The sequence below is a fragment of the Herpailurus yagouaroundi genome, unplaced genomic scaffold (genome assembly GCF_014898765.1).
Source record: "Herpailurus yagouaroundi ecotype Mexico unplaced genomic scaffold, PumYag 569, whole genome shotgun sequence".
NCBI lineage: Eukaryota > Metazoa > Chordata > Mammalia > Carnivora > Felidae > Herpailurus > Herpailurus yagouaroundi.
The window spans coordinates 4,839,037-4,864,227 of record NW_024412786.1 but is presented as its reverse complement, the minus strand read 5'-3'; the positions used below and the strand labels follow the sequence as shown (position 1 = coordinate 4,864,227).

The window sequence follows — 25,191 nt, the reverse complement described above, 5'->3', positions numbered from 1 at the left end:
CCCCCCACTACAGTAACACCGCACCAGGGGAAAACACAACCAGTAATCAAAGCTGCCAGCCTACAACACACAACGTTCGGGGACACTTCGTTCTCTTTAAGAAAAAGACTTGGGTCTCAGAGGCCGGGAAGAGTATCAAAGTAGCTTCTATCCTACCTACCTCAGAGACAGGATAAAGTCTTAACGCTGACCCGACACCGGGCTGAAAAGCTACAACTGCAGGGTCCACAGAGGAGCCCATTCTGTCTCCTACATTCTAGAGAGCACCAGGCTCACTTGGGCTTTCTTAGGTGGCAAACGGGGGAAGGTTAAAACGGACTTCACGAGAACGCTGAGGTTCTGATTTAAAACAACAAGGAGGCCCAGCAGAACAAGAGAAACGGGCGAAGGTGTCCTATGTTCTGAAGCAGGAGTAAAGGACGAGGACAGCGAGCGGCACCCCGCACGCCACCCCGAACCAGGCACGGAGGCTGACGAAGAACAGTGTGTGCGCCGCCGCGTGGACTTGCTCCGGACAGATGGGAAAGCCCTCGCCTGCAGGCCGGGAGCTGAACCACAGGCATCTCGCCAGAAGCCACGTGCTGGGGAGGGAGGCGGCTACCACGGCCTGAAACCCAATTCTCCCCGGTTCTCCTTTTGAGCAGCGCCCGGAGGTTCCACCCCGCCGACACCTGCTGCAGAAATGCCTCTTCTGCTCCCTCCTGATCACTCATGCGGGTGGCAGGGAATTATGGCATGGATAATCCAAATCGAAGGTGATTAAAAAATAAACCTTATATTTGGCTTTGGAAGGCAACTTTTCCTCAGGTCCGAAAAAAGCGGTTATCTAGTTTGCTGAGAACCTGAAACTTCACTTTTCTCTAACTTGAGAGACCTCTCTCCCCGCCACCACCCCCCCCCCCCGTGCTCACTCACGCCCTTCCATGTTGTCCCCTTTCCTGCCCATGGAGGTGACACTATGTGACACGGGGCGGGGGGAGGCCAGCCTCACGGGGGCACATTTGGTAAGGTGCGCCAGGGCTGAGTGAGTCGCGGGTGAACGCAGAAGGGCAGAGACAAGTTCTGGAAGGCCAGGCTGAGCTTGGACAGGTGAATGAAAAACAGGACACGTAGCACTCACACCCGTTAAACCCAAAAGAAAGAAACGGATTCTGCTGAATTGCGCCCTCGTGTTTTCTAAGGTAAAATGGGACGTGTGGTGCCTTCAAAGACGTAAAGAATCATGAAGTCATTCTTCCAAGCAGGCGGCAGAAGCCGGGCTCTGAGTTTATTTACAGATTAGAAACTTGGCCACACAAGGGAGAAGGTCCCTCCCCAGTTGGTCTGTTTCTTTTTTCTCCCTTTAACTTTTTTGTGCCTTTGGACTTTGGACTATGACGTTTTGGGGTTCATAAAACCGAAAAGTGTTCCTTTAAATGCTTCATAGACAGCACGCAGACACTGAATGTATTAGAAGTGTATGTATGTGAATACACGTACGTATGTACAGATATACGTGTGTCCACCCATATTTGCATCGTCTGTCTGTCTCCCTGTCTAGTCGTTCATGTCCCTAGGGAGACACATATAGCCACTGACGGACCCAAGTAACCTCTATGCAGAAACTTAGGGGAAAAAAGGAAACAAACCTCCCTGGTCCTCATTAGTTCTAAGTCTATTAGAGCTTCTATGAAGATGCAAATCCGCAAAGAACTTCCAAGTTTCAGACACGATTTTTGCTAATAAAGCTACTAATGTGTACTAAACCCACCTAAGTGAAAACTGTTACTGTACTGTACTTAAAGTTACATAAAAAGTGCTCTGGACTTGGAGAAATCCGAGTCTGGGAAGCACCGTACGGCTGTGTCATTACTGAGAACTTAATTATTAAAAAACAAAAAAACAAAACACGAACCCCACACTGCCTAGAACTGTCATCCCGGCCAAAGCCGGGGACTGTTGAAGTCACCGAGAAGTGAGTCTACCGCTTTGTTAAGCAGATCTCTTTGGAGCCGCCGCTGGAGTGACAGGAAGTTCCTGCCTTGCCTCCTCTCCCCACCGCCGCCCTGCTCTCCGGAGCCCGTCTGTGGCCCTCAGCCCCATTCTCCAGACACGGCAGGGAGAGGACCTCCTCACACTCCACACCTCTGTCAGATTCAGAGGGAGTTAGGGTCAAACACCAGAGGTTAGGAAATCAGAAGGGCCAGAAGGCACGGCCAGACTGCCGGCATTCACAAAACGCTGTGACTTCACAAAACTTCCTGCGAAGCACCCCCTGAGCCAGACATGGCCCACAGGTGAGTGACACGGTCAAGGGACCTTATTAAATGACCTGCCCTAAGTTCTCTATACTCAGGACTTTATATCAACATGAAACCTCACTTTAAATGTGAGTGAGAAATTGAAACTAATATATATAAACTAATATTCTATCATGGAGACCCGCATAAAATTCTTAAATTTATCTATACTGGTTGTCTCAAATTAAAAAAAAAAAAATAGTTTGGAACATATTTCTTACTTTCAAAATGATCCAGCTGATTTGTCACTCAAGCATGCTAAGAAGTGTTTACTAGAGGCCTGTCCGGCAGAGAAGAATTATTTTTCCTACTTCTAGAGGGTTCCATGAAGTGGATAAGAGCCACAGGAACGGGAGCCTGTGGAGAGCTTTGTCAGGAAGGCGGTTTTGTGTCTGGGATTGCCTCATGCGCACATCAGCAGTCAGTCAAACCAAAAAGACGTCAGAAAAAGTCCTCCCCAGAACAGCCATGGAATCAGATTTCACGAGAAGGAGATCCACTTTCCAGATACCTAACTGTAATAAGCACTCCCTAAGATTAAATCAGCCGCCTCAAGTTCCGAGGGCATCAGCTTATCTACACGTAGGTTGAGGGCATTCTCTTTCTTAAAGCGATTCCCCAACAGGTTCGGAAGCACCTTGATAATTGACACTTTATACCACAGAGCTTCACTGCAGGGGCGAGCAATGCGTAGCGCTGGGAGTTCACACCAGGCTGAGTGGCCGGTTTCAGGACTCTCCAGATGCTTCCGTAGGGGCAGAGAGGCTACCGCCAGGCCGGAGAACTCTGGGGTCAAGGAAGAAGGGCCTGTAGGCACCAAGGCTCACAGTGGGCCAGGTGGGGACCCTGGGTGCACCGGCAAGGCACGAGCGTGGCAGCGAGGGGCTGCTGTCTCTACAAGAAGGCCCCTGCTGCTCAACAGCCCCCCCTGTGGGCTGGCCGCCCCTGCCCCTAACCCCGGGAGGCTGGCTTCCGAAGGGCAGGAGCGTTAAGAATCAACGGAGAAGCCAGCCTAGCACTGAAAACCCACTCCAGACCTGTCCTGTAAATGTGAATGTGAACCTGACTTAGTAACCGCCCTGACCACAGCAGGACAGCCTACTGGGAGGCCCAAACACGGGGTCGGCAGAGCCACAAGCAGCCTCATCCTGACCCTGGGAAAAGATGAGGCTTAAAGGCTAAGAAAAAAGAAGCCAAGCGAACATTCAGTGCCGGGTAGGAAGGGGGCTATGTCAACCTCCCCCCGCCCCCCCGACACCAAAGCAACTCGGTGCCAAGATGGGGTCCTGGCACCATCTGTCCGTCTGAGGACCTGGTGCCTTGAAAGAGGGGCTTGTGCCGTTAGCTCCCACGTCAGGTACGCGCCTGGTATCCAGTCAAGGTAGCGAAACCACCGGCCGCCTCTCCAAGAACCACTGCTGGGCGAGGGACAGATCCGGGCATGTCACTTTTAGACCCCGTTTTCTCCCCCACAAAGGGCAGAAGCAGCTAATAAATGGAGAGTATTGGGGACAGGAGGGTGGGGTGGCAAGGAATTACTGCAACTGAAACTTTCACTAGAAAAGACCGTAAGGACACACGAAGAGTGTGATTCTCACCCACCGGTCGCTACTACGGGATCTTTTAAGCAACCACACAGCCAGTGCACAGGTCTGCATAACACGTATGTCTGAGGCACTCGCTGAACCATTCGGTTTGTTCAAGTCTGAAAACTCACCCAATTCCGCTTTGTCGTGACCAGGGGTGAAACATTCCCTGGAAACATAATCAGTACAAACCTTCCTCTCACATACCTCAAACTTCCTATTTTTAATGCTTTTGCCTAACTGGTAAGTAACCCCAAATCATATCCTAGTGCATAATCTGCCTCCGGAGGGGACTCATAGGTGGCAACTAGATTAAGCATTTAAAATAAAAACAAAAAGCAAAGCTTTAGGCATGACTCACTTGCTGCAAAGAAGAATCCTGTGAGAAACCCGTTTCTTTAAAGTCAATTTCATCATCACTGGATGAATGAATATGGCAGGTTGTAACCTATATGCATAAAAATGTAAAACACTATTTAACAGAGAAAAGTTTTGGACATTTGCATCAGCATTTTTATGGAAAAATCACATTTAGTTTTTCTCTCAATGTGTAACAACAGCAAAGCACAAAAATAAGTTAACAGTTAAGTTACAAAATCCACCCCAATAATCCAAAAGCCCATTTCACTCAACCAGACGGTCAGGTTGCCCGCCCTTCTGCTGCCCACTGGTGTTCTCGCGCTCGTTCCTAGTATCACCGGAAACCAGGGAAGAGGGGAGTTACTGCATTTGAGGGATTGTAACAATCATCTCCAATTAAATGTTTACAAAGGGCAGGTGGAAGGAACGGCTCAGGTGAAGTATAAAAATAATTCGTATGTGCCAAGCTCAGAGAGTGAAAATACCAGGCCCAGGGGTTACTCATGGGTCCCCGGGAAGGTCAGGTTTAGATAGGAGCACTTTTACTTCTCGCGTCCCCTGTCCACTCTGAGAAGAACGTTGTCCGTAAACCCTAGAGTGGACTTTGAACCAGTAGAACACCCTGCTTATAAAAAGACCCCAAACCTTCTGTCCCTTAAAACATAGTCCCTGCCCTCAAGACTTACAACCAACTCAAATTAAACAAAACACGAACATGAACTGCTCACCAATTCACGGTGATTTTTATTCATTCATAAACGACACACGGCATTGAGGGAACGTATTAACAGTTAGAAATGAAAATACACAAGTGACTAAGCACGAGTAACAGGGACTGCTGTATAGCCAGTAATAAATATGAACAGTCTGTAAAATCCTAAAACCAGCACTGTACTTCTGAGGGTAACTTGCACTGTATTTCCTGAGTTACTCACCCTGTACTTTCCACAGAAGCATAACCGGCAGAGGGCACGGTCATCAGGGGAAGACGTGAGCGGCCGTGACCTGCTAACCCTTGAAACTGTGTCTAAGAGCCTGAACGGAGCTACAGAAAGTGGCCTGGTTTGTTCTGTGATGTTCCAACACTGGACCGAGAAACCCAAAGGAGACTCCCACAGGTCTGCGTGTGGTATGGCTTATGAAACGGAATACATCACCGCTCGAATAAAATCAATCTCTTTTCTCTTCGACCATCTCTGGCAACGATGCTGAGCTAAGCGAATTGCCCGCATTTCCAATTAATCCCCCCGCCCCCTTCTCCCTCAGGTAGAGGTGGGTGTGCACGCTCGGAATCTGAAACTGGCCAGATGAGGTCAAAGGCAGAATCTGTGACCAACGAAGGGAGTGTGCCGGGGTCAATCGTAGCTTCCGCGAGTTAGTGGGAAAATCGTGCAGATGGGGCCCGAACGCGGGAGGGGGGGAGGCGGGATCCTGCTCGGTCACGGCAGCCGGGGTCACGGGAGGCCCTGCCACTGTGGCGGGTTCGGAGGAGACCCGGGGCTGCTCGGCGGCAAGCCAGTGCGAGAATCCTATTATGTTTTAGGGGGCGCCCCCCATGGTAGGGTGCAGGATTAGAAGACAAGCCAAAGAGCAAGCCAGGTCAACTAGACAAGAGAGAACAAAAAAAGACCTGGCCACCCCTGGCGGGTCTTGTCCGAGTTCAAGCAGGATACAATGTTTCCTCATTCACAGTGTTACCTTTCGCTACAAAATACATCGGTTCATTGACAAAAGGTGACAAAGAAACCCGTTTCTGTTGAGCAACCACTACGTGCCAGACGTATAGTAGTGACCCCTTTTACATATCCTCTGTAACTTGTCTCCTCAAAGCAATTCTGGGAGGTAATTTTTTCTCCAAAAAGAAGTTTTACCAAGTTATTAACAACACGGTGCACACACACCTTTGTGTTTATGTACGGAAAGATGTGGTGACTCTGATTCTACCCACACCCTAGCTGGCCTCAAATTGTTACCGATAAAATGGGCTACAAAGATGGCTGAACGCACCCCAGCCCCGGCGGGGAGGGGACCTGCTGCCTGGAATCCCACCTAGTCCGTCACACAGCTAGATGCCGCCACCAGAGCCCCTGCCCCGAGCCCCCGGGCACACCCCCTCCGAGGTGTCTTCATCTCAGCAGATGCCACTCGTCACCTCCTTATTCCTCAGCTCAAATCTCGGTCGGCCTTCTGGTTTCTTCTCTCTCACACATATCTACTCACTCCACTGTCAAAACATAACCTAAGAGACCGTCGCTCCTCACCAGGCCGATCAGCTCTCTCTGGTGCAAGCTGCCTCCGCCTCTTGCCCCGGTCAACGCCGTGCCTGGTGGCTGACGGGTCTCCCTGCCGCCACCTGCCCCACCGCAGTCTGTTCTCAACCCGAGAGCCGTGACGCTCTTTTACAATGTACGTTATGTCACCTTTAGATGCCATACCGAACAGCTTCTCATCTCACTAAGATATAACCAGGGTCCGAGTGGACTAAAGCAGGAGAGCTGGCCTTGGACCTCATGCCCGCTCTCTCCCTCTGAATGCCGTGCCAGCTTCCGCACGAGCTCTGCCCCCCTCGTGCCTCTGCACAAAGGTACCTCTCGGAGAGGTGTGCACACCTGCCCCAGACAAACCCCTGGCTCCCTGCCCTGGAGTTTATCCGTTTCCACCCAGGCAGGGATCTTTGCCAGTCAAGTTTACGACAAGAGCCTCAGTGCATGGCACACAGTAGCCGCTCAAATGTTTATTAAATTAACGAATCCCAACACATTACGAGAATGTATGGAGAGCACAGTCGTAACTTTTTAAAAAGTAACAAGTACGTACAAACACTCTGACCAAGCCAGAAGTGTTCTAAATATAGTCTTGACGCTTCAGTGGAAAAAAGCTTTTGAGATGTTGTTCCCTTCTTTCATAGTAAAATTTTAGTTTCGTGAACTGTTGCTACAGGAAAAAGACAAGCGTTCTTGGCGCCTTGGCCGGTCAGCTTGCTAAATGCTACGGAGGATCATGGGCACGGCTGGCATGTTAACCCAGGTGACATGTGGAAGTCACAGACAAGATCTTCCCCCTTGCTACCCTGGGGCCCTGCTGGGGACCCCGCCGGCACCCCCATGCCCCGGGGCGGGTGAGACACACAGGGGTTCCGCCCCACGCTGCTGGGCCTCTGGGCCAACACACAGGCACACGTGTGCCTTATTCTGCACAACCTCCCCGAGCGAGCTCATCAGTGGCGGGAAGGACACGCCAATACTTGAGACAACACCTTCTCCCTCACACACAGGAGGCAGAGAACGAAGCAAACACAACCTTCCAGAGTCCGTGTCGACACCTCCTACGTTACCTAACTTTACCAAGACTTTACCAGTTCTTACCAACAGACCCACGGAGAGGTCTCTGGATGTAAGTAACACACCAAATTTCATTCATAACAAAACTCCCAACATAAACACAGAAGCAATCTACGAGTCTACTGTGCATATACTTCGGTGTGATGGGGCCAAAAGATTAAAGTACTTCACGGACCTCGGAGACAGGGTAGTTAGAAAGCCACCCAGGAGCGGGAGGAGCTCGGGGCTGGCACAGCTTTTCCTACAGGAGTGAGCAGGACCTCAGGCCCACAGCCAGCGGCACAGGGAAGCGTCTGGTGCGCTAATCAACGAATCCTCGCTGTGACTAGGAAAATAAGAACAGGCCAGGGCAATACGACAATATTTTAACCCAAGCATTTGGTGTGAACTGCAGATGGGCTGAAGTCCTAGGCAACACCTAAAATGATTCCCAGGGAGACATCTGAGCCATGGTAAAACCAACTAGGTCAAGGCATCAAGACAGCGTCTCTAATCTATCGATTTGGGGGAGCGGACAGGGAATAAGCCATCTGTTATTAGTCAACTGCCTATTTTAGGAATGAATGTGTCCGAGATGCCTCTACTTAGACCTTGTACTGCGTTACATGGGGAAGTGAGCACTCTTTCTGCAGGACATTTTCCCAAGGGCAAGACCCACTGTGTTTACCAAGCTGGGTTTATGATAATGTGCCCTGGAACATGGTACCCAACCCTCCTAGGATATAACCTGAAGCTTTCTGGGCACAAACACGGAGAGCCCAGAGGCCGCAGGAAGTCTCGCTGGTGGCCTAGAATGCACAGGCACCCTTAGGAACCGGGAACCTACGTATCCCTAAAATGACTACAAAGCAAAATTCCCCACTGAAAGGACTTAAAACTGAAGGGAGGTGGTATTTAAGTCCTGGGCACGTGGGATCACGGAACTGAAGAGGTTTTGAGACATCAGCCCGAAAGTTCTCACGGACAACAGACAACAAAATTACAGAGTGGGGCTAAATCAACACGGGATATGAGCGACATCAACAAGGCTCTAGAAGTCTCACCGCTTTTGGCCAAAGAGAACTAAGCTGCTATTAGTGACAGGTGGGCCCAGGATAATCTTCCCTTCCACCCAGGTGTAAAGTCTGGACGTCAGACGTGTCTGACCCAAAAGGGCTGTACGTGAATTCTGCACTGCTTGTATACGCCCCTTCACGTAGACACACAGAACATTTACACGGAGTCACAGCCCAGGTTACTGACAGCACCATGCAAAGCAGCTGAGTGCTGTCTGAACCGCAAAGAAGGCTGTCTTTATACAGACCTGCTCACACGAGAAATCTGTTTCAATTACCAAAGACAAAGAACATGTTTTAAAAACCGCTGATAACAGCAAGTTTTACTGGACACTTTTGAAGTCTACAACCCTTTGAAGGAACACCTTTAAAGAAGTCTCCCAAAGTCACAATATTCCTAAACATTCCTTTATAAATAAGAAATATGACAACACCCCTTCAAGGAGACCACACTGCCCGCAACATTAAAAAAGAATCGAGATGGGGCTTCTACTAAATTAAATGGTTCAATTTAACAGTGCCAGAGAACAATCTCACCCTACAATAAAACCTTGATTACCCACAATTTTAAGCAATCTGATTGGGGAAGAAAGCCATCAATCCACCGTAGGTGGTTATGTTCATCAAAAATTACGTAAGTCTTCCTTGATGACTCAGGGCTGTCAAAGTGGAGGTCAGTCTCTCTGCTGGGCTATGATGCACTGAGACACTGAGGCCATCGGACGTATTTTAATTAAATGGCCTCACACAGCTCCCCTTAGTGATCTCTTAACTTCACAATCTTCCAACTCCTACTGATTCTATCATTATACCCATCCTTAACAAGCCATTACCCAACCAATCTGTGAAGAGTCTGAAAAAAGATAACCAAATTTGTTAGACAATCTACCAAATAGAAGGCAACAGCCCTTTGGGAGAGTAACACAGGATGACCTGGTGGCCGCTCTGTAGCTGCCACTTCTGTTTCCGCTCTGAGCCCTTCTGTTTCTCTCCTGTTTCTAAACTCTGCTGTGAACTGATAAGGCTGTCAGGGACCTGACCGCCTAACAGCCAAGGCGTTAGAATGTATTAGAAGCAGCTGCTGAATTTCAAACATAGAATTAAATGCCCGACACATCTACTTCTGTGTAGAGTTAAGGCCACCACCTCAATTATCAGCTGGCATGTGCTTACAAAAGGAAATGCTTTCCTTATCTTTAAAACCAAAAGCAATACTTACCTTCAATCTCAATGCATTAAAAAAACAAAGAATACATTCCAAAGTCCAATATAATTTTTAAAAATATTATCAATGCCATTATTCCCTGGCTAATGGTTCTAATGTGTTAGTTCCAAAGTCATCTACAAAATTCTCCCCCGCCCCACAGTGGGAATAATCTAAAAAGAGGGTAAACTCAACTCAGTAATATTAGAAAATATCCAAAGGCTTCCTGAGGCTTCTAACCACCCTGGCTTATCTGAGGCATAAGGCGACACACCCGACAGAGAAGGCGGGCTAGCAGCGGTTCTGTTGAGGCACTGAGGGAAATGGGGGTGGGGGTGGGGAACGCAGAGGTCGGTGGCCTCGCTGTCCCCTCTGGTCACCGCAGGCAGGAATTAGGAACTGACGAGACAAGCTGTCAAGAATATGGTGAACACTGACCTCTCTTCCTTGGTAAAGAAACATGAACTTATCCTTGGCCCCAAATTACCGAGACAAATGAAAGATCTTTCTTTCATCTCTTTCTGAGCAAGTGGGCAAAGGCCGAGAGCACTGGAGTCACAGAAACGTGACCCGGTAAAACCTACTAGATCTACCGTGTTCCTCTTGTTAGTTTCTCCCAAGGAGCTTGCGCAGAACGCCTCCCATCGCTCCCTGACTGTATCTGGAAGACCTTCGGAGGGAGAGAAAGAAAGAGGCATGGTCACTCCAGGGGCCTCAAACACAGACGCACAAAACAAACAGGAAACAGGGGGTGCACCACCCGCTCGGCTCATCGAAGGCAGATGTGCCCCATCATCTGAGCACCCGCCTCTTGGAGAAACAGAGTTATTAGGCCTTGTGGCCTGGACGTCAGTAATTTCAGGAACCAGAGCCACCCCCTCCAAAAGGTCTCTGCTTGATGCCAAGGGTGCTACGCAGCTCTGTGAATTTAACAAGTTTTAAAAACGGTAAACACTGAATCTGGAAAGCGTGTGCCCAGCGCACTTCAGAGAGAACAGTGGGTCTTTTAAGGCAGGAGGAAAAATTGTGTTTCCACGTCGTTCAAGTTTAGGAAATGCTGTAGCACAAGCTCCCGCACACCCGTCAGATGCGGTGATGGCTCCTGGAGCCTGGTTCGGCTGCTCAAATTATTCCAACACAGTGTTTCCTAAATGCTTGTGCCCACAGGCCACCACGGCAACACAGACACAGCAGTGAGACTCCACCTTCTAGAGGAATTTTAAAGAAAAGGGCACACAGATACTTCTTCCGAGAAAAGGGAACTACGGCTATAATCTTGGAACCCTGACTAGAGCTGTCGTCTGACCCTTCCGGTTCCAACAGATGTGTGTGTGCCCCTCGCATACCCCGTGATGAGCAGCTCCGGGAAAACAAAGACTGAGCCACAGGACGTAATCACGCCCATGGCCACCTCTCCAGGTGAGCACACAACCTGGGACGGCCCCGCTTGGACCTGTCTCGGGGAGCAAAGTTACAGGGGGGCAAAGCCCCAACTGATCCCACGGCCTAGAACAGCTGTTTCAGTGCACGTTCGACAGGGAACAGCCCCTTGAACACAGACATTCTTAAAAGACAAACCAGATAGACTGGGAAACAATTTCTAGTGTTCAGCAAGTTGAGTTTGGATGAATTCAGAACTACAGGGGTTGGAGATTTTCACACTCCTGGAGTTAAGTCGCAGGACCAGTCCACGCCCCGGAGTCCACAGAGCTCCTGGGCCCTCGGTGTAGAGGGGACGGACTCGTGGCCTGGGCGCCAGTGTAAAAGGCACCTGCAGCTTCTTGCCAGTAACCTCGCCTGGTAAATTTCAATGCTGGTACAGAGAGCATCTTTTAGAGTCCGCCAGCCCTCCTCTTAGGAAGAGAGACGGAAAACATGTGGATAAATGCTGTAATACCCCAGCTGAAGGAACTCAATCCACAGGCTATATACACAGGGGCCTTCAAACGTAAATAAAAAGAGCGATCCCAGCTCGTGACATAGCGGCTGGCGATGGGACGCCAGACTTGGTGGGTATGGTGAGCGGGCTCCCTGAGAGCGAGAGTGGGTGCCTTGGCCGGGCTGCCAGTACTCACTCAAAGGACTGCAGAAATAAGGAGAGACACGGAGCAAGGAACTACACTCCTCAAACAACTTCACTCAGATCTCCAGATAATTCGCGCAATATAAGGGAACTCCACAGACTGCCATTAAAAACGTTACGAAAGTTTCCACTCAATTTACCCTTAAATCCTTCCTCCAATCCAACAAAAGTGTAATTAAAATTCCAAAAGCCACTTACCTTTGATAAGCTGCTGTACTAATGCACTGTTGGGGCCCTTGTCAGTACTGTGCACGATACAGTTAGCTATCCTTGTCAGGTGTCCCATGTAGCCGTGCCGTCTGCCTCCCTCGGCCCTGACAAGGGGGAGAGGACAAATCCTCAGACTCCCGACCGGAGGGAGTCGTGAGACAGCCTGGTAAGCACAGCGGGTTGGAGTGATCATTCTAAAAACGGAGGCCCTGAAGCTGGGGATGGACGGTCACCAGGTCAGGCCAGGGTGGGGAGGGGCAGAGGCGGTCCGCTCAAGGATCACACGGTGGCCACACTCATCAAGGTCCGTTCAATATACAAACCAATCATTAACCTTCGATCATCTTAAAAAAAAAAAAAAAAAAAAAAGCCCAAACATTCACTGACACCTCATATTTCTGTGACTTGGCTTTGGATCTTTCTGTGAACAGACTTTAAAAAGGCTGAAAGCACCTAAGGTGACAATCCTGCTGCTTCGTTTTCTGAGACATCACGTCTCCACTGCGTCTACTAACAGACATAATCGTCTACCAACGGCACTTCTCGGGTTAAAAGAGCAGCCGATCTTAAGGATCTGGCCGAGGCGAGGGGCGCTCGGCTGGTCTCGGGCCCACACGGCACCTGGAACCCGGGTACAGAAACCACCCCCGTTGCTCTCCCCCGTTTAGGGCCTACCCTTCCTAACCAGGACCCACCGTTACCAAATCCGTCCATGTCGATACACTTCTCACATCGCTGTGATTCTCTGCCTGTTTACAAAGGGTCAGGACTTAGATTTTTGCTTACAGGGAGAATCTTTCAGGGGCCACTAAAAAAGCCATACTGCGCTTGAAGGCTTTTCTGAGAAAGAGGGTATCTGCTAAGAATCTTAAAGGGTCTGGAAACAGCTAAGGGTCAGAAGACAGAGTTGATCTCAAGTGAGTTGTTAAGAGCCTCTCCTGGCTTCACAGTAAGATCCCGAGACCCCGGTGTTCCTCACAGGCAGCTTCCCGGTCAGACCCCGTGCGGTGCTCCCACGAGCTCCCGAGGGAGCTCAAACGCCCACCCGCTGGGGTTTTGCTCCAAGGCTCCTGATGTTCTTTTGGCTTCTGGGGCAAGGAAACGTTAGGAAAGCTCGTTCCGGAACCCCCAAGGTGGGGGGACTGTAACAGTCAAGCCTCTGAAGGATGGAGCTTAGGGGAAACAGCATACCCGACACCTCTGCACTGGCGATGAAGAGGCTGAGAACAAGGGAGGTTGGGGAGGGCACTAAGCTGCTAACGTGGGGCCAAACACAGACCCAGAGAGGCTGATCTGGCCAGACACAGCACCCCCACAGGAGCTCCTGGAGTGGAAGACTGGACCCGAGGCCCACCAAGACGAGCCTCGGACGAAATGCAGGTTTTCCAGAGTCCAGTCACAGCTCTATCAGTGCCAGTGAGCACTTCCGGAAACACCAAGCCCGACAAAATAAAGCTGACCCCTCCCTTTAGTTCCTAGCTCTCCCACAGGCCGCAAGAGGAGTCTGAGCAGAGACACAGAGCAAGAAGCCTCCCGGCACGGGCTCAAGCACGAAGGCGCACGGGACGGCCTTCTGGGCTGATGGAAACGCTCCATGCCTCGAGCGCAGCGCTCCCGCCACCGCACGTGTTCGTCAGAGCTCCTAGAAATGCACGCCCAGAAAGGATGGAGTCCCACCTTACAAGAATTATACCTCAATGCACCTGACTTAAAAGCAAACGCAAGAAGTGGGCCCTGAGAGGGTCTTCCACGCACGCCCTGCGACCGGCCTCCTGTGAGATGGCGCCAAAGCCCCCAGGGCCCGAGGGAGGAAGCGGGGTGTGCGGCAAAGCGCCTGACGCGTGTCAGCCATCACTTCAGGTAATCGTGCCCGTCAGCTGACGGAGATTTTCTGAACACAAAACGCTAGGGCAGTCGCCGTCCCCTCTTCAGTCAGGAAGTGCCCTTCTCCGTGGCAAGAACACAGGGTGACCTGAACTTGAAGCATCATCGGGGAGGCCTTGACTTGAGGACTTTTTTTCTTTCCTACTGTCAGTGGAACAGCTATTCAAAAAGGTCCCGGAAGTTTCAAAGGCAGCTAAACCCTGGGTTCCCCTCAAGAGAGCTAGAAAGACAGGGGGGATCTAAAAATAAATGGCTACAATGAAATAATCTGGAGAGAGCCATTTGTAACTGGAAGCTGGTCTGTACCTCGTAGTTACTCTCACTGTTCTCTCAGGCAAGGGAGGGTGTTTTCTTCAAGCTAAAAATCAGACAGATTTCCTCTCAGAAAACGGCTTACTTACTGTTTCTTCTCATTCATTTCCCAGGCGTCAAGTATTCGTTCTATTAACTGACATTTTTGAAAAAGCTGAATAAAAAGGAATATTCCAGTTAACATTTATGTAAATAATGTCAAAGCATCAAAGTTCTAAAGTGAAACAGAACCCTACTCAAATAGAACGGTGACATGTTATCACCCAGCAAGCTGTGAATTACCGGCTAACTCCTCTGCAACGTGGTAACAGATTCACGCAAGGCCCTCAGACAAACGCTACGGGGATCGAGACGGGAGCCAGGCCTCCAGCACTGTAGCTGCTGGGGAACAGCGACACTGCGGGTGCCGCTCCACTGAGTAGCTGACCTAAAGCAAAGCCAGGTTTCATGAGCCATGAAAACTGGCTAATAAATTCAAAAGAATACGGCAGATTACACCCTGGCAAAAATCTCTCAGAATCCGCAGCAATCCCTGTGCTTTTGAAGCCCGGGTCACGCTCGCTTCCGCACCCGTTGCCATCGCTGTCGGGATGCGCGATGCAGTTGCACCCAAGGTCATGGTCTTTCCCTTCGACCTGGTTGAGCCAGCTTCTCCCAAGTCCCCGGTTTGCGAGTAACCCAGCGTGAGCTAGAAAACTTCGTACAACCACAGAACTTCGGAGCAAGAAGAAATCTGAAGACTGACTTAGTAAAATCACCTCGTAGTTAACAAAAGGAAGCAGGGCCACAGAAACGTTTCGCTCGTTACTGCACGCAGCCCGCTCCTGCCAACCTTCATTCATGTATTTAGCCTACAAATTAAAACCGGCAAGCCGGGGCGCCTGTGTGGCTCAGTCCGTCGACTCCTGCTTTTGGCTCAGGTCAGGATCTCACGGTTCAAGAGTTTGAGCCCCGAGTCAGGCTCGGCGTTGGCAGCATAGAGCCTGCTTGGGATTCTCTCCCTCCCCCTTCTCTCTGCCGCTTCCCTGCTTGCACACTCTCTCAAAACAAGTAAGCACACTTAAAAAATTTAAAACGCTGGTCAAACGCTTTCTGCAGACTTTAAAACAAGAGAGTTAACTATCTGGACTCTGAAATTACCTCCCTGCCCTTCGACTAATTCACTTCACACTTATCAGGAGCAGCAGAAAAGAGACACCAGTAAGCTTACGTGTTTCAGTAACAAATTGTCACCGGCGGAGTCTTGATCGGTAATGGTGTTATTTTCTGTATTTTCAAAAGGACTTGCGAGAATCAGTGCGATACAAATTTCCACTTGAGTATGTAAAAAGTTATTCCATGTATATTTGAAGAACATGTCCTACAAAAAAGAAAAAGCAATGCTTGCTTTTATTCGGTTGCCTCAATGTTGAAAGCCACTACTCTAACACACTTCCCAAAGAGTGACTTAATAAAGTGGAAATGATATGTTCTTAGTTCAACAGGACTATTTAAAAGGAAAACAAGTTTACTTTAAAGGGCTTGAAATGCCACTACGTACACTGAAGAGCATGATACCTGCTCATTCAACATGCCAGCAATTGCATGGAATCTAGCAGAAAACAACAAGGAACATAGGAAAACAACAGTAAGCTTCTGAAAGAGAAGATCTTTTTACATTTTCAAGGTAACTAATACAGGCATTAAGTTCAGTAAGCGTCCGATAACTTTTAAAGAAATGTTTAAGAATTTTATTTTGAGTCAACAAACCTGTACTGATGGCTTTTGTGCAGGGCACAGTGCTAGAGGCCATACAGGAGACAGGGACAGACAAAAAGATGGTCTCCAATCTCAGGGTGCTCACACCTTAACAAAGAATAAGCACTCAGGCATTTGAAACTCATGGAACTATTAGCGAATGGAGTAAAACAAGAGAGCTCTGGGAAGCAGTGACGTGCGGACCTCCAGAAAGCACATGGGTTTCCCAGATTGCTCGAAAAGCTGACAGTATCACAAAAAGGAAAGACAATTCCTACAAACACAAAATCCATCATGTATACATATATTCAGGACATGCTTTGAGTCTGGTTACCTCAACTCAAAACCAGGTAACGATTCATGACCCATTTAGGAGTTTTATCAAATTTGCTGTCCTTCAAAAGTAGTTGGGTACTCACTATCAGTAAGATCAGAGGCTAGTGACTGACGACTTCAGGGACAGGAGTAGAAACTTATGTTGCTATAATTTTATACACCAGCCAGAGGGTAGGGCAAAAACTGTCCCCAGACAGCAATGGTTGTTATTTCACCAAAGAGACTGTAGTTCTGTAACGTTTTATCCACTCCAACATGTTCCTCCTCTCTATTCCTACACTGTCGTCATTTTACCCAAAGCTGAAACGCAGCTAAAAATATCTTAGTGACATCAGGTGGCATTAACAGTGTGGCTGATAAAGCCCACGTCAGTTTGAAACTGGATGTGAATTCAAATCTTGGTTCCACCACTTATTAGCCATAGAATGTGTCCCGTCTCTGGGCAAGATGTGAAAAGCCGACCCTCTCTCTCGCACAGGCATTTATACCCAGCATCACATGAGAAATGGAAGGAAGTGCAAAGAGTGTGCAAAAAGCCCAAACTTCCCCTTGTGTACGGCAAGGCCAGATGGCTCATGAAACCCGCGAAGTGTTAACCCCGTGCCTTCTATGCCCTGGGGTGGCAGGGGCACCAGAGCTGGGCCTGGAGATTCTAAGCACAAACCTTGGAACTGGGGAACCTGAGGGTCAAGGGAGTCCAGATGATTCCTGGGCTCTCCCTTTCCCCTTCCACCAACCACAGACTATAGTTGTATCAGGGAAGAATCTGGACTCAACTTAAAAGACCGCATATCTGTCAGGGGAGAGAAGATGAACACTTGTCCCTTTGCTAATTACAAACGGAACACGGTGCTGTAACCAGCAGTCATTTCTAGCTAACAGCTCCCCCGAGGGACAGGACTGCTCAACCACCTGTGCCAGACTGAGATTCTGGAGGGAAAGTGGGTCTTAATCATCTATGAAATCTCTAATATACGTCTTTACATGCAGCAATAATAAATACCGAAAACTTAAAAACTGACGATAAACTCAAGGCAAAAACTACATAAAAGACCGTTTGTGCTCAGAACCAGGAAGTCACTGACAGACTGTAGATGCGTGAGGTTTTTCACTTGTGCGAGTTGTAGGTCTACAAAACATCAAGGGCAAATTAAATGACCTTTTGGGGGAAATCTTACCAATATGACCCCGACGCTATTCAGCTCCATAAGGTCCCCATTGATACTGCTGGTATTTGTCTGCAGGAGGCTGGATATCAACCTGATCACATTCAGTCGGGTGTTGCCCACGGGAGGGTCCAGCACACCCCACGTAGTTTTCATCACGCTTTTCTGAGGACGAAAAAGCTTTCCAATTAAATCCAGCTCAGTAAACAAGCAAAAGGGTGGAGGGGTACGGGCGAATATGCACGCCACGTAAACTCCCCCTGCAAACACTGGGGCCTGAATCCTCCATCTGACGGAAAACCCAAAGCCACTTTTGCCATCTTGAAGATACGATGAAATAACCAAGAGGGGGGGGGAAATCGAGTCATTTCCCTGGAGTGTACACTTTTTAAGTAAGAAACTGAGTATCCCCCTGCTTCGACAACGCAAAGTGCCGCAGGAAGACCGCAGAACGCTACACTCAGGGGGAAAAAGGTGAGACATTCCAAACCTGGCCGGAAATCTCGAAACTAAGACATGTGACAGGTGGTTTTGGAACACAGTCCCCAATCTTTGCAAAATCCGAGAACGAGGCAAGCTCAAAAGCTGTCCCTGGGTCACAACCTTGAAAGAGGATCAACTTCGAACCTGTACCTGCCCATAAAAGGGAGTCTCTACACTTTGAATCACAAGAGACAGACACAGGACACTTGGGACTTTCACGAACCCCCCAGGAAAGGGTGGCGAATCCTCAGCCGGCAGTGAGGCCGCCCTTTCCCCACGTCCCGCGCCGCGCCTCACACCCCCCTGCTCCTCTCAAGGCTGCGGGGAACTAGAAGCTTCAGCCTCTTCCTCCAGCTGAGGTAGCTCTAAGTAACGACACGTTAAAACCTTCAAGGGTCTAACTCACGCCGCATCCTCTAGTAAAACCACGTACAAACTGACCTCCCAGACTCCTAGCAGTGACAGAGCGGAAGTCCAAACGGGAGACCGCCTTGCTTCTGCACCAGGGCCAAGAAGCAGAGTGTGAGAGTCCACATGACACGCTGCCTTCCTGTCCATGCAGAGAGGAGACAGGCAGGCCAGCAAAGACGCGGGTGGGGAACTTCCTCATACGTCCTCCTTCCCCCACCGCCCATTCCCACCTGGAATATTCTCTCTGCTTCTCCTAAATCAATCCCTTCTTTTTCTTTCCTGACTCTGTTTCTTCCCTACGTGTGCCACGGAGGGACGCTGCTGGCCGGAATGGTTAAACAGGGGCACAGGCGCTTTCCCCGAGGGTGAACGCCGAGCACTCTGGCCCGCTCCCAGCGCTGGCCGGACGCGTAAGACACGACACGGGCAGGGACCCTGCCTGCTAAGTGGTGGCATCAGCCGTCTGAAGAGACCGTCTGGAAGCTGAACCGGACTCCCTGCGTCGTGGACGTAAACAATCGTGTTCGCCTCCACAAAACGCCGAAATACACAGAAAGCACCTAATGCAGAAGGGAGAAAGTAGCGCCTTCGGATTCCCAGGGCCTGGCACGGCAGATGCCACAAGACACGCATGACGGCTAGGCCGCCGGGTGCGGTGACACAGGGCAGCAGGAGAAAGGGAAGCGGCAGCGCTGGGGTGGGCAGGGGACCTCCCGGACCGGCCTCTCCCACAGAGATTCCCAAAGGAAGAGCCTCTGACCCTCACCTAGTTCTCTGCTGCGGGAGAACAGCACTCGTGGCCCACAGACGGCTCTCCTCCACCGGGCCTCGGGGCGTGTGACTCGTGCTCTCAGCGGACCGCCTGAGTGAAGTCCCTGCTGGCTTAGCACGCGGAGGCCCCCAGCGGAAAAACGAGCGGAGCCACGCTGCGCCGAGCACTCCTCAAATAAGACATCTACCCATCAGACTGATACGCCACTCCAGCTCGGGTTAAGGCAACTCAGCCTCAACGATGAGTTCCTAAAAGACGAACTCAACCTCAAAGCTGGGAGAATGACAGGCCACAAGGACAAAAACGCCCCCAGAATTTATAGAAAAAAAGCACAAAAAGCTGAGTATCCTAAGTAGATAAATACTCTGCTTCATTTCAATTCTACCCCATCCACCAGTGTAGACACTACATATAGACAGACAAAAGCTGTAACTCGCTTAAAACTGAAACCTCGCTTAACAGCAGTACAGACGATCGGAAGGGCTAGCTCGTGTGTGCTGTTCACAGCCGGTTCCATTTCCCACAAGGTTCATGTGCTTTCCAAGCACTATTTAAACCAAGTCACTGACCCGGCCAGCCGTGATGAAGATAGCTGCCCTACCTTGGGTGGCTCAAGCAGGAGTTCATGAAAAGATCCAAGTCTTCCTCGGATAGCTTCTAGAACACTCTTGTTGACCGAACAAGCTGAGTGACTCATGCCTGGTGGGCAGATCTCTATATGGCCTTCAAATCTTGAAACAAAGCAAGGTGATTTTGTTACAATTTCAGAACAAATCAATTAAGGTGCTCCCTATCAGTATGTAGGTAGATACAGAATAGCTATACAAATATGATTATATCAACGTTTCTGGAAGGATGCGAAGAAGGTGTAATAAAACCTCTCCGGGGACAGCAACGTGATCGGAAATCCAATGGCCTACAGTTGTCAGGAGAGAAACCACATGCGATTTCCTCCCATTCCCCCACACCTTCCAGCTCCGTATACCTATAATCCTAATAGCAGGTCTCTACCAGGAAATCTGGGAAACAAAAGGAGATCAGGTCCCTGAATTATAGGCCATACCATACCGTGTGCCATTTTGGGATACTGCTGATCACCAGGCCTGCGTCGGTCCCATTAGTTTTTCTTAGGTAGCCAACACTGTTTCCGACTTACAAAGCCTAAGTTACTCGTGTACGTGAAGCTCAAACTACACTCATTACAGGAGAGGCTAACCAACGAGTAGAATGAGCCATCGGAATCTCAATCGGTGTTAGTGAGCACATGGGAAAAGGGGTCCCCAAGGACACCAGGAGGGGAAGGGCCTAAAAACGTGGGCATGAATTTCAAATGACAGGACAGACCTGGAAGTGGTGTGTCAGTAGTGTGACGTCAGCTGGACATCAGTGCAAACTGGTGGTTGACCACGAAGCTGCCGAGCCCCAGCCCTGGTTTTTCACTCCCCGGTTGTGCGTGCTACTGTGGACACTGGGAGCCTCTGCAGTGTCTCCCCCAGGCCTGCCGTGAGGGTCGCGCTCGCGCAGAGGACCGAGGATGCCGCCTGGCGCACAGCTAGCACCCGGAGAGCAGCCTCGCTGTCATCTGAAAGCCTTCCACACACGTACGCGCTTTCTAACTCAAGAGCTGCTGTAACGGCATTTAGCCATTTTCCAGTCTGAGGACACTTTGGGTGGTTTACGGTTTTGTGTGATTATGAATAAAGGTGACGCAAACCCTCACAATTTTGTGTCGCACAGTTTTCATTTTACTTGGGTAAACATCTAAGACATTGCTGGATGGTACAACAAATGTCTGTTTAACTCTGGAAAAACTGCCAAACGTTTTCAGAAACCGGTCGTCTGACTTTGCATTCCCAAGAGTAATGTGTGAGCCCTCCAGGTGGCTCTCCACTGTCACAAGCATGGAGTACTGTCTATTTTGTGGTCTGGCTTAGCTGTGTAGGAGGCTGAAAGGTGGCCTCCCAAAAGATAGGTCTACACCCTATTCCCCAGGGCCTGTGAATGTTACCTTATTTGAATGTAATCAATTAAGGATCCTGAGAGGAGATTAGATTATCCGGATAGCCCCTAAATGACATTCCGGGTGTCCTTATAAAGGACACAATGGGGCACCTGGGTGGCTCGGTCAGTTGGGCATCCGACTTCACCTCAGGTCATGATCTCACGGCTTATGAGTTCGGGCCCCGCGTCGGACTCTGGGCTGACGGCTCGGAGCCTGGAGCCTGCTTCGAGATCTGTCTCCCTCTCTCTCTGCCCCTCCCCTGCTCACGTCCTGTCTCTGTCTCTCAAAAAAAATAAACAAATGTTTAAACAAAAAATTTTTTAAAGAGACACAATGGCACACAGAGAAGGGGATGTGAAGCTGAAGGAGGCAGGTGACCACAAGCCCAAAGGTGCCAACAGCCACTGGAAGGTGGAAGAGGCTAAGGAGGAGTCTCGGCTAGTGTCCCTGGATGCAGTGCGGCACTGCTGACACCCTGAACTTGGGCTTCCAGCATTCATTGGGACGCAGTGGTGTCTGCTGTTTTAAGCCCGTTTGTGGCTTTGTTACAACAGTTTGTTACCGCAGACACAGGAAACAAATACAATTTGTTCAAAAGGTACGTAATGGTATTTCAATGTGGTTTTAACTTGAATTTCAGTACTGACAAATGATGGGCATTTTTACATTTATTTGCTACACAAATATATTTTATTCATTAAGTGTCTGCTCAAATCTTTTGATCTTAAGAAACTGGACTGTTTTTCTTATTACTGAAGTTTTGAATATTCGTTATATAGCTGGATATAGTTCTTGCTCAGGCACATGATTTGTAAATATTCTTTGACAGTGTGTGGCCTGTCTTTTTATTTCCTAAGTAGGCTCTACACCCAGCATGGAGCCCGACACGGGGCTCCAACTCACAACCCTGAGGTCGCTTGTTGATTTCTACAAACACTGCTGCTTGGATTTTGATTGGAACTACATGGGCACTTCAGATCAGATCAGTCTGGGGAGAGCTGACATCTCAACAATACTGAGTTTTCTAATCCATGAACACAGTATCTCTTTCCATTTAGATTGTCTTTGATTTCATCAATATGGAATGGTTTTCAGCATTAAATCCTACACACACTTTATAAACAGGTATACATTTAAGTACTTTCTTTTTTCTATGTAAATATTTCATAAAAATTCCAAATTCCAGTTGTTTGTTGCCATGAGAAAGAAATCCAACTAATTTTTGAATACTGACCTGATGATGTCTTGCAATTACACTAAATTTATTTGTTAGTCCTCGGAGGGGTAGTTTCGGGGTTTGTTTGTTTTGTTGTTTTTGTTTTTTCTTGTATTCTTTCGTATTCTCTGTGAAGACAGTCCTGGCATCTGCACACTGATTCAGTTTATACCTTCCTTTCCAATCTGGATGCCATTTCTTTCTTTCCTGCCTTACTACACTGGCTGGGACTCAGGAGGCTGAATACGACTGGTAATGAATATCCTTGCCACGTTCCTTGATGTCAGGGGCTTATCATTTCAGTCTCTGGCCATTAAGAATGGTATCGGCTACAGATTTTGTTTTAAGGGGGCCTTATCAGTTTCCAAGGTCCTTTCTATTACTAATATATTGAGAGGTTTTTATCATAAAGGAATTTATTGAGATAACTACATGGTTTTTCTTCTTTTATCTGTTAGTATCTCTGTTTGCTTTTTTATTAAGACTTTATTCTCACAGTTTTAAGTTCACAGCAAAGTGGAGGGGAAAGTACAGGGACAGTCCATGTGCCCTCTACCCCCTTATGTGCAAGCCTCCCCCATTATCAGCATCCCTACTCCCAGAGTGGTATATCCATTTCGATCAATGAACCTACACTGACACAACATAATCACCACAGGTCTTGCGTTTACCATCACAGTTCGTTCTTGGTGTTGTGCATTCCAGGGATTTACATAAATACATAATGACACATATCCGTCATGATGGCATCACACTATTTTCACTGCCCCGAGAGTCCCCGGCACTCTACCCACCCATCCGTCTCTCCACCGCCAACCCCTGATCTGTTGTCTCCACAGCTCTGCCTTTTCCCGAATGTCATATGGCTGGAATCATACAGTATGTAGACTTTGCCTTGGCTCCCTTCACTTAGTAACATTTAAGGTTCTTTCATGTCTTTTCGAGGCTTGACAGCTCATTCTTTTTAGCACTGGGTAATATCTGTTTGGTTATACCGCTGTTTATTTATCCGCTCGTCTACTGAAGGGCATCTTGGTTGCTTCCAAGTTTTGACAAGTGTGGATAAAGCTGCCATAAACATCCGTGTGCAGGTCTGTGTGTGAACATCAGTTTTCAACTCCTTTGGGTAAATACCATAATTGCTGGATTATATTTAGTTTCGTAAGAAACTGTCAAACTGTCTTCTGCAGTGGCTGTATCATTTTGTGTTCCCACCAGCCACAAATAAGAGTTCCTATCGCTCTACCATTTTGTCTGCATTTGGTCATTATCACTGATTATATATATATATATGTATGTATGTATGTATGTATGTGTGTGTGTACACACACACACACACACACACACACACACACATTTTGCGAGAGAGAGTGCATGAACGGAGGGGAGGGGAGGAGAATATAGTATCTCAAGCAGGCTTCACATTCAGCACAGAGTCCAATGTGGGGCTCAATCCCATGACCCTGGGATCGTGACCTGAGCCGAAATCAAGAGTTGGATGCTCAACTGACTGAGCCCCCCAAGCACCCCACACTGATTGATTTTTGAAGGATGAATGAGCCTTGTGTTCCCAAGATAAGCGTAGTTGGTTATGACATGTTATCTTTTTAATATATTGCTGTATTTAATTTGCTAGTATTTTCTTAAGGAACTCGACATCTAAGTTCTTGTGGAATCTTGTTAGTTTTTCTTTTCGCCTAGTTTCAAAGTAAGGATGGCCTCATAAAATGAGCTGGAAAATGTCCTTTCCCCCGTATTTTTGTAGAGTCCTTAGATCTTTGGTGGAACTCAGCAGGGGAGCGAATCTGGGCCAGGAATTTTCTTTGCCGGAAGCTTTTAAATAGGAATGAAACTTCTTCAAAAGATCGAAGATCATCATGCTAGCTATTACCTTCCAGAGTGAGCTCTGGTGGTACTTCCTTAAGAAAGCTGTCCGCGGCCTTTAAACTGTTGGAACTGTTTGCCAAGAGTTCACAGTGTTCTGTTACTCTTCTAATGTCTGTGGGGAAGGCAGTTATGTCCCCTCTTTTACTCCTGTGATTTATAATATGTATCTTTTCTACATTTTCTTAATCTGACCACAGATGTATTCATTTCATCAATCTTTTTAAAGAAAGGGCTTTTAAGTTTCACTGGTTCTTTGCATTATTTCTCTCTTCTCAATCTCTTCGATTTCTGCTCTCATCTTTATTATTTCCTTCCTGCTTTGCTCTGGGCTTCATTTGCTCTTCCTTTACTAGTTTTTCTTTTTTTAAGCATTTACTTAAAATGAGAGAAAAAAGAGAGAGAGAGAGAGAGAGCGCGCGCGCGCTGGGGGGGCGGGGGGCAGACACAGAATCTGAAGCAGGCTCCAGGCTGTCAGCACAGAGCCCGACACGAGGCTCGAACCCACAAACCGTGAGACCGTGACCTGAGCCGAAGTCAGATGCTCAACCGACTGAGCCACCCAGGGGCCCCCTTCTTTTACTAGTTTCTTAAGGTAGTAGATCATTGGCACAAAACTTTGTCTTTTTTGTTTTTCTTGATGTAAACATTTAAGGGGTGCCCGGATGGCTCAGTCGACTAAGCGTCCGACTCTTGACTTCGGCTCAGGTCATGATCCCGGGGTTGTGGGATCAAGCCCCATGTTGGGCTCTGCATGGAGCGTGGAGTCTGCCTGAGATTCTCTCTCCCTCCCTCCCTCCTTCTCTGCCCTTCCCTGGCTAGTGCACATGCAAATGCTCTCTCCCTAAGAAAAAAGGGAGAGGGAGGGAA

At 48.7% G+C, this 25,191-nt stretch overlaps 1 protein-coding gene and 1 long non-coding RNA gene across 25 annotated transcripts in view; one reads left to right on the top strand and one right to left on the bottom strand.

Moving 5' to 3' along the window:
* Positions 1 to 25,191, bottom strand: part of PPP6R3 (protein phosphatase 6 regulatory subunit 3) — a 135,933-nt gene that overhangs the window by 22,610 nt on the left and 88,132 nt on the right. For 15 of the 24 annotated variants that reach the window (XM_040465833.1, XM_040465835.1, XM_040465840.1 and 12 more), the window contains 7 exons: positions 19,821 to 19,950; positions 17,566 to 17,718; positions 15,525 to 15,674; positions 14,404 to 14,468; positions 12,107 to 12,222; positions 10,410 to 10,495; positions 4,227 to 4,313 (listed from right to left, as the gene is read on the bottom strand). In XM_040465833.1, coding sequence (XP_040321767.1) covers positions 4,227 to 4,313; positions 10,410 to 10,495; positions 12,107 to 12,222; positions 14,404 to 14,468; positions 15,525 to 15,674; positions 17,566 to 17,718; positions 19,821 to 19,950 — 787 coding nt within the window. The remainder of the gene's footprint in view (positions 1 to 4,226; positions 4,314 to 10,409; positions 10,496 to 12,106; positions 12,223 to 14,403; positions 14,469 to 15,524; positions 15,675 to 17,565; positions 17,719 to 19,820; positions 19,951 to 25,191) is intronic. The other 9 variants (XM_040465844.1, XM_040465846.1, XM_040465837.1 and 6 more) reach the window with 1 other exon arrangement.
* Positions 17 to 13,519, top strand: LOC121023770 (uncharacterized). The gene is made up of 4 exons (XR_005787497.1): positions 17 to 132; positions 7,399 to 7,406; positions 8,826 to 8,829; positions 13,508 to 13,519. It is a non-coding gene; the product is annotated as an uncharacterized LOC121023770 (long non-coding RNA).